The sequence below is a fragment of the Plasmopara halstedii genome, assembly GCF_900000015.1.
Source record: "Plasmopara halstedii genome assembly, contig: Scaffold_2956, whole genome shotgun sequence".
In the NCBI taxonomy this organism is placed as follows: domain Eukaryota; phylum Oomycota; class Peronosporomycetes; order Peronosporales; family Peronosporaceae; genus Plasmopara; species Plasmopara halstedii.
The window spans coordinates 1,587,266-1,596,322 of record NW_020189861.1 but is presented as its reverse complement, the minus strand read 5'-3'; the positions used below and the strand labels follow the sequence as shown (position 1 = coordinate 1,596,322).

Genomic DNA, 9,057 nt, shown 5'->3' with positions numbered 1-9,057 from the left:
CAGGCCCCGATTGTCCATTTAGTGTCGTCTGTGACGCGTCGGACTTTGCCATCGGCTGTGCACTGCTGCAAACAGACGCCGAGGGGCAAGATCAGGTGATCGCGTTCGAATATCATCAGCTTAAGGCTGTGGAGAAGAACTACACAGTCCATGACAGGGAATTACTTGCGATTAAGTATGCACCTGTCAAATTTATGGTGCACCTTCTTGGCTCAAAGCCGGTTGTGATCTACACAGATCATGCGTCGCTACGCACTAGTCGCCTCACCTCTCGCAGAGGATGGCCAGGTGGCTCTCCCTCTTCGCAGAATATCACTTCGAGGTGAAGAATGAGCCAGGAAAGCAGAATACTTTGGCTGATGCGCTCACGCAGAACGAATTAGGATATTGCTCATGTCACGACGGTGACGTCGTCAGTGACGGATACTATCCGCGTCGTGTTCACGGCTGGCGATGTGTGCGTAGCGCTACTACGGACTCTCGGAAGCAAACTCTTTCGAGACTCGGTCAAGAAGTTGTCTTCGCGACTGCGTACATGGTTGCACCGATATTCGTCGAATATCGGATTGCAGTATAGCACCGACTCGACGGATACACAACGATTTGTGGTTCCTCACGATGAGGATTTAAAGTACTGTATACTCTATAAGGCCCATGACACGTCACTCAGTGATCACCTTGGCCATGAGAAGACCTACAGCTCTGCGAGTTGCCACTACTGGTGTACAAATGGACGAGCGCCTATGTGCGCTCGTGTGAGACGTGTTAAAGGGTGAAGCCTTCTCCAGATGCGGCGTCACCGTAAACCAGATTGCCGGTACCCTCCGGGTGTTGGTAGTCATTGAATTTGGACTTTGTGTTTGGTCTGCAGAAGAACTCGGAGGGGTAACACGGTTGTCGTGGTCTTCTTCGACCGTTTGAGAAAGATGGCTCATGTTGCGGCAGTCCCGGACACCATCGACGGTGTGGGTACAGGGACGGAGTTTACGATCGTGTCTTTCGACAGCATGGACACCCGGAGTCAATTGTCTCTAACAGAGACTCACGCTTCACTGGGAAGTTTTGGTCGACAATTTTCTGGGAGCTGGACACCACATTGACGTGGCCGACAGCGGGCCATCGCAAACCGATGGTCAAACTGAGCGCGTGAATTGCGTCGTCGAGGACGTTCTCGAAGTGTCAGCACTGAGACTCCGAGGCGCTGAAGCGCCATGCTGTCACTCGTAGAGCTCGCTCTGAACAATGCGGTGCATTCGTGCATTCGTGTACTGTTCTACGTGAACGGGCTTGTTTATCCTCGCGTCCTGCTGACGCCGCCATCCCATGGTTCAGGGCTTGGTGGGGGAGGAATAGCCGAGCAGCTAGCTGATGTCAAACCTCTCACTGTCCGTAAAGAAGTTGATGACTTCCTATCTACCAAGTTGATTGTCTTAGGACACGTTCGCGATGCGATGGCTGAAAGCCAGGACATGCAGAACGAATAATCAGACGGAAGGCCTAGAAAAACTGTCAAAAGCTTTGAGGTCAGAGACCTGGTTTTACTAAATACTAAAGCCATCCTATGCATGTAGTCTCTGCTGTCTTTAAGACAAAGTTACGTCCACGGTTTATCGGACCTATCAAGGTTGTGGTCAAGCGCAGTCTCGCGTATACGCTTAACCTTCCAAGAAGGATGCGCACCCAACCGGTGTTTTATGTGGGCTTGATTAATTCGTACCGATATCCAGTGCAAGTGCATGGGGAAGTGCTGGCGCCGGAGCGACATCCACAGGCGCTTGACCACCCAGAAGCTGGGCCAGCAACTGGTTTTGAGCACGGAGTGCAACAATCTCCATCTTCAACGGCGCCAGGCGCTCCATCTCTACATGAGCGACGCATTCGTCTGCTCACCAACTTTGAGCTTTTCCAACAGAGCGCGATATTCCTCAACGTGATGCAACCGGTGAACAACGTGCTTCAAGCTCTCTAGGACTTCCGCACAACGGTATGCGACCTCAGCATGATGCTTAGCGGAGTCTCGATCGCGTCGGACCTCGTCCTCAAGAGCTTGAAGAGCATCGCGACTCACCGGACAGCGATCGACCATGTCGTTATCGTCCACCGCCGACTCTTCTTGACGAATTGGTGGTGTCCGCTATCACATGGAATGTCTTGTGGGTCGACATTGTCGCCAGGGTCGAGCCCAGTATCTTTTGAAGTGACGGGGATATTCCGACTTCGAGAAGTCGTGGTAGTTTGAAGCGCCACTTTGGCAAGACTGCCCAGACGTCGTGGACGCTTATGGTCAGAGAAATCATGACTTTCCGTGTCGTCGGGTGCTCTGCTCTTCCCGGCAATATCCCTGGAAGTTGAAGGACCATGGGCTGAGCTCAAAGGATGGCCCTGAGCTGTTGCGGTCGTAGGATCACCCGTATGAGAGACCATAGATCTCGCAGGAGCGTGATGACTTATACAGCGATGAATGTTTCCGGTGCCGCTGTGCCATAGCTCAAATAGATCTTCGTCATCTACAGCGGTTTCGCCAGGGGCGAGCACCACAGAATCGTCCAAATTGCGGTTACAGGAGCGCCCCCTCTTTGAGCACGAAGTCGAGTGCGGTACAGGATTTCTTGCGGGAACAAGAAGCTAGCTCGAAGAGCTTTTCATTCGTCAAGCTCAGCTTGTGTAGTGGCCAAGGGCCAGACTTCGTAGACGTCTAACGTTTCAGCGATCGCTTCCTTTGCTTCTGAAGCGGGATCCGGCAAGCGTAAGCCGAAGTCCACACGATGGTCAAAGGCCAACCGTGAATGTGCGCGCACGAGAGCCACCCTGCGAACAGCATCCAGCTGCTGCTTTTGTGTCTTGTCGAGGTGGTTGGTGATGACACCACTTTCCCCGGAAGTCGAGAGTTTGGGGAACGAACACGGCGTCCGCAAACTTCAAGCAAGGCTCACGTCGCGCCGCTTGGGCACCTCGTCGTCTTCTTCCCATCATGGGAAAGGACCATCTGACTCGTCGTCGACTTCCTCCAAATACTTGACGAGGTCATCCATCGCCCGTGGCGGGCGCAGTGCGCTGTTGGGAGTAGACATCGCGTCTGTGCCCTAGGTCGTGCGACCCTGCCGCTGACAATGCGCTGCGCGGAACTCGGTACCGAGAGCTTGGGCTGCGCTTATCTTAAATTCGCGGACGTGGTGCCCAGAGTTGCACCGCGTGCGGGAGACGAAGACGAGCTCTTGCCGCGGTAATTTTTTTCGAAACAGCGAGGCTGAAGGTCTTTTGTGTCCTCGACACAGGGCTCATTAAGCAGAGAATTGGTGAAAAAGCTCCAGCTTATTTTGTGGTATCTTAGACACGCGAGCCTCATTCGAAGCGATAATAGTTGTGAACTGTAGGTGTTCACAATCTTGACGGGATGGGTGTAACGGGGTTTCACATGAAGAGTGTGGGTCACACAAGAGGGTGTGATCACACAATGGTGTAAGTGATACGAGATGGTGTGACCACACAATGGTGTCGCTAATCTTAAACAACAAGTCAGTACGTGGCTGGAATAATCAGTAGTTATACATTGAATTAGGTTTTACTATATCGATAAAAATTCTTTTATAGGTGACTTCGCCGCAAACAGAACCGAGAAATACAGTTTACGTTCTGAAACGGAAGAGTTGACTAGCCTTGCATTAAGGTTGTAATTACTCTAGTAGTGAGTGAATTGCGATCCGCTGCACTTGTACTTGTTCTAAGTATAGAATGAAGGTCACCGACCTTAACCAAGCTTCCTCTAAGCGAAAGATCTACGGCAGCCCCGCTGCAAAGTGTCTCCATCATTGCTCGGTCATCTCCAGGCCTCTCCCACCAGTCCACGGCAAAGCAAGGGAGGTATGGTGTTGACGGGCGAGTTATAGCCCTCGGGACTAGTTAGTTTTCTGTGTGAAGTAGCCCTTTGCTGCGGTAGAGATGATGCACATCAAGCATCGATACCATGAAATGTACAGTCCGAGCAGTGGCTGGTGTTAATAGTAGTCGTGAGTAGCTTTCTTGAATATGTTGTTTAACTCTCTCTTCGTCCTTGAATTTTCTGTCTTAGCCAAAACGCTTGATATAAGTGGCGAGGGGGTAGCGTGGTTTAGATGACGAGCGCATTGGTTGCAAAGCTGCGTGCTTGAAGTCGCTTCTTACCAGAACGGTTCCTGGCTCTGGAAAGCCAGGACCAGGGCAGCGAGCAGAAAGCGACAGACGCTTTGACCTGAGGGCTTATAATTTTCTTACTGCTTAAGGCGCTGCGTGATACGGGCACTAGGGGCTGACCCTTTCATAAATCGATACTAGTGGTTTAAGTTGAAGTGGGTGTGCCACCGTTTGAGCAATCAGACTCATATCCGTCTGTGCTGAGTAATTGTCCGTAGAAACTGGGAAGCATGTATTTTGAACACGTTGGAGTCACTCTTTTCGGCAGTGGAGTCGCTGGAATATACTTTGTATCGAAGGTTCCCGATAGGTGGGCGTCAAAGGTAAGATTAAAAAGCGGTGCTCAATGAACAGCATCGCTTGTACATTTTTAATCTTTGGCCTTGGTATTTGCCGTGGCCGGAGTCATGGTCTAGCCTGGACGTTTTAAAATCGATGTGGCGGCACGCTTTCCACGACGATGTGCTTCGGTCTTTTGAAATCCCACTCTTGATATCATGGTCTAGTAATAGACTTGAGTGTGATGAGAATATTAACATGGAGGTATCCCCGCAATGTATTCACAAAAATACAGAATGGTGTTTCCAAGTGCATATGTGGCATCTTATATGACGTCACGATTCTGTATGACGCAGAATTCTGGTTTTTACTCTGAAATTTGTACTGGTGACGAGACCGACGTGTCTCTGTCTTTTGAAGTGGGTAGCGTAAGCCATTCACCTATACTGGAAATATCTCACGAAAGTTGAAGGTCAGATCATTCGGGTGCAAACTCCGTAAACGCAGAATCTTTTTATAAGTTCAAGCTAAGGATCAAACTCTGTACACCCTTTATATGAGAATCATAGGAGCCTAGGGGTTTTGCATGTATCTCTAGGAACCGTAAACTCGATTTCATTCAGTTGCAATATACCTCCAAGCCCTTAAATCTTCCAAGTCGGGAATTATTTCCTTCGCACAAGCGTGTGTTGTGTTTTAGGGACTGTTGTGAGCGAGGCTCACTTGCATTGCGCAATTGAATAACTGATGGTAGTGAGAACATGCTCTCACAAGCGCTACAGCTGATTGACATTGATTAACGAAACGGGTCAACTGAGAGTAAATCTACTTTTCTCAAATTAGATCATTCCGATTCTTAGTGGCGGGTGTATAGGGGCGTCTTAATCGATTATGATAAAACACTGACTCTCAGAAATTTGTTTTTGTATTCGTTTGAATATTTTGATCAACCTAATCCCTAATACAGGTTCACTATGAGTTTGTATGTCCCAGTATGACCGGCAAGCCTGTTCGAGCTCAGTGTCTGAATAACGTAGACACCATCGCGCTCGAAAGAATGGCAAAGTGTACTGCTGGACGAATTGATGGCACCCTCGACAAATAGTATATAACCTTGCAAAAATATATGCTTATATGACAAGAAACAGGCTAAGCCACAGCATCATCAGCTTTTGTACCTGAAAGCATCAAAGTTTTCTGCTCTCGCGTAATTCGCGTTTGGTGCTCATGAACTACACCAACAATTACATATTCAAGTTAGGCGGGGTAAAACTATCTGGACCCGCTGTACTTTTGAGCGTGAATCCAATTCTAAGCATATTCCTTGTTTGCCGGTTTGCTATTGCTATAAAGACTGAGATAAACTCGCGCCTTTTCCGGAACTTGGATTCTAAAAGGCTGTCGAGGCTGCGTCGAACCACTATCTCTTCTTCCCTTACTTATTGTATCTAAGCTGTCGTCACATCGGTGTCAGTAAGCCAGCAAGCGTATCCTGCCTGGCAGGTTTTTATTACACATTTGAAAGCGACGAAGGCCGCCCCACAAAACTGAATCCATCAAAGTCGTTCGGGCGGTCAGTTTTTGCCATCATCACACTGGGCTCGCGGTCACGTGCAGTAATTTCGTTCATATTTCGAGGAGCATAGTGTGTATCCATCTTGCCTACTCCCGGATTGAATGGTGGCAGCATTCGACGCTCCAGCAGCTCTGGCCAGTCAATGCAATCAAAAAATGGATGGGTCAAAACTTCATCAGCTCCGCGAGGACCACTCCCAAGACGTATCATTGGGTCGCGGGTGAGTAGCTGCAATAGTTACATCATAAAAACGTCAGTGATAGGCCACCACCAAAAGAAAACAATTAAGCTACGTACCCCATTGATAAGTGAGATTGCAGCGTCTGAAAAGCTGGGCGAAAAGGTGACCCAGTCCTGCTTCAAAATGGTCTGGAACATAATGTCACGGTTGCGATGATAGTATGGTGGCTTTCCTCCAATCATTTCGTATAATAGTATGCCGAACGACCACCAGTCTGCAGCCTTGCCATAAGCCTTTCCTCTCAGGAGTTCAGGTGCAATATATGCAGCTGTACCACAAAAAGTCGTAGCACCCTTGAGGCCCGACACCCCAACTTTAGACAGGCCAAAATCGGTGATACGCACGTGGCCGTCGTGGTCCATCAGCACATTTTCAAGCTTGGCATCGCGGTAAATGATGTTTGCACTGTGTAAATGTGCAATGGCCGCCGCGACCTCGGCGGCATAGAAGCGAGCCCAGTCCTCGGGGAATTTTCGGCGTCGACGCAGATGTGTTGCGAGGGAACCACCGCTGAGATAATCCATGACTAGGTACAATTTCGACTCACTTTGAAATGCGTAGTGCAGCTTGACAACAAATGGGTGAGAAATTTCCGTCAAAATTTTGCGTTCAGCCATGGTCGTATTTACGAGGCCGGACGATACAACCTGCTGCTTCTTCAGTACCTTCATAGCATAGTGCTCGCCTTGGCGTGGCGGTGTGATCTTGCGACACAAAAAGACCTTGCCGAAGCCACCTTGACCAACAACTTTCATTAATTCAAAGTCTTTGTCAGAAATGACACGTTGCGGCTGATCGCTTGTAGCACTGCTTCCAAAATTATTGCTGCGCTTTGGTACTGGCTTCGGCAGGTAGTATGTAGCCTTTATTTTGCCGTCATCTGCACTGTCATTACTATCGGAACTAATTTTGTTCCCAGTTTTGACTTCATCAGCCCCACCAGACACATCGCTCGATTCGTCGCCATCCGTCTCACCAATCACGATAATATTAGACTGCCGCCGCTTGATAGCGTTAAGACCTGTAGCAGCTTTTCTCTTTCTCAGCTCCGCCCGAACGTGTTTCACTACGGCAGTCATGCCAGGTTGGCTTGGATTCGCATTGATGAAGGCGAAGGCAGGATCTTCTGCCTTCTCCAGTGTTTTTGGTGTGTTGTCAGCTTCCTGTGATGGCATGAAGCCTAACGATAAACATACGCAATTCACACGTGCCTGTGAGTCTACAATCTGGGCACCCAGCGGCTCGTAAGATGCTTCCCAATTAATTGATCGGCGCCCAAGTAGCTCCAAGATTCCAGGAGATTCGTTGTGATCGATTTCATGCTTGGACTCTATCAATGCAATACGGAAAATTTTTTCGCGAGCGCTGAGCTCGTATGTTTCAAGTATAGATTTAACTAACGAACCACCACGGGCATACGCGATAATCGAGACTTGACCCTTACACTTTGAAATAAATTGATCCCACACAAAAAGAACATGCTCCTTAGGAGTGGAAGAGTTTGGAACCGGAATTTCGCGCTCAAACCCTCCCGCCTCGTACACGACAGCGTTGTTGGCAAAAGGATTGCATACGACAATACCATAGCCCTCATCTTGTGCACGGCTAAAATAAGGCGTCATGGACCACTTGTGGTCGATCGTAAGGGCTGTATTTTCCGGGTCCTGCTTCCAGAGACCAAGAGGACCAGAATCTGATAGAAACATGATAACCTTTTTTGCTGTTGTGTATGCCATAGAGCTATAAAAACGGCAACGGACGGGAGACTCGGCTGATGGCACAAACTGAGGTGTGAAATCCAGCTCTCGCTCCATAAAGTTGTAAATGTCTTTTTTGTCCGTGCGTTCACTCACGCGAACCACAGGGTTAGCGTTATGCTTCAGAGTTGGCAGCACCACCGGCTCATCGAAGGCAGAAATGCCGCGAGTATCCAATTCTAACGAGTCTGCAGAACTCTTACGCTCACGATTGTCAGCCTCGTCTTGAAATTCAATCTTGTCCTTATGTAGGTCATTCGAGTCTTTCACTTGCTTATCGGCCTTCACAATTTCATCAGTCGGCGGCTTTGTTGGAAGTTTTGTTTCATCTGCACTCTCGTCGTCGCTGCTTGACTCCATTGCTAGCATCGCAATCGTTTTACGACGTCCCCTACCAGCCATATTGAGGCCTGCCGACGATCGAGAAGAAAGTCGGCCCGGAATCGGAACAGGCTTCGTTTCAATCTTTGACTCTTCATCTTCAGAGTCACTGAAAGAGGTAAAGCTATTTCTCTTAGGTTCCGGCTCGACAATACCGAAATTGGGCTTTAACGTAGTAGACTTGGTCTTCGAAGGAGCTATCTTTGGTGGTGGAACGTTTTGAGTTGTTTGCACCACTACGGTCGGAGAATTCGCACCACTGCTAGACTCCTCACCTGGACGCCGTGGTACTAGAAGAGTATCAGGTTTCGTATCATATGAACCTCTATCATCCGTATCTCTCTGATAACGTTTTTCGATATTCTCGGTATCGCTAAAAGCATCCGCGATATCCTGGTCGAACCTTGCAGAAGCTTTATTCTGGTCCGGCTGCTCCATCATCTGCTGCGAAGAGCCCCTAGTCATTCGATTAGGATAGATGCCTTCCTTATCGCCGACATCAACGCCGTCCGGAGTCTGCATCACAGCAAGCAACAGTGTTCTCGCACCTTCAGATAAAGCTTCCAATTCGTCAAACGGAGTAGTTTCATCATCGAGATCATCGCGTCCGTCAATGTTATCGTCTGCTTCGCCATGAAGCATCTGAGCTCGGG

General features: G+C 49.0%; 2 protein-coding genes across 2 annotated transcripts; one reads left to right on the top strand and one right to left on the bottom strand.

Moving 5' to 3' along the window:
* Positions 1–4,400: 4,400 nt before the first annotated feature.
* On the top strand, positions 4,401–4,649 carry PHALS_06431 (uncharacterized protein; the record flags this gene model as incomplete). The annotated part of the gene is made up of 2 exons (XM_024719716.1): positions 4,401–4,493; positions 4,587–4,649. The coding sequence occupies 2 exons, from the start codon at positions 4,401–4,403 to the stop codon at positions 4,647–4,649; spliced, it is 156 nt and encodes a 51-aa protein (XP_024584987.1).
* A 1,310-nt stretch (positions 4,650–5,959) lies between these two features.
* PHALS_06430 (agc rsk rskp90 protein kinase) lies at positions 5,960–6,403 on the bottom strand (the record flags this gene model as incomplete). Its single annotated transcript, XM_024719715.1, has 2 exons — positions 5,960–6,253; positions 6,323–6,403. 2 exons carry the CDS (start codon positions 6,401–6,403, stop codon positions 5,960–5,962), a joined length of 375 nt encoding a protein of 124 aa, XP_024584986.1.
* Between the last annotated feature and the right edge of the window lie 2,654 nt (positions 6,404–9,057).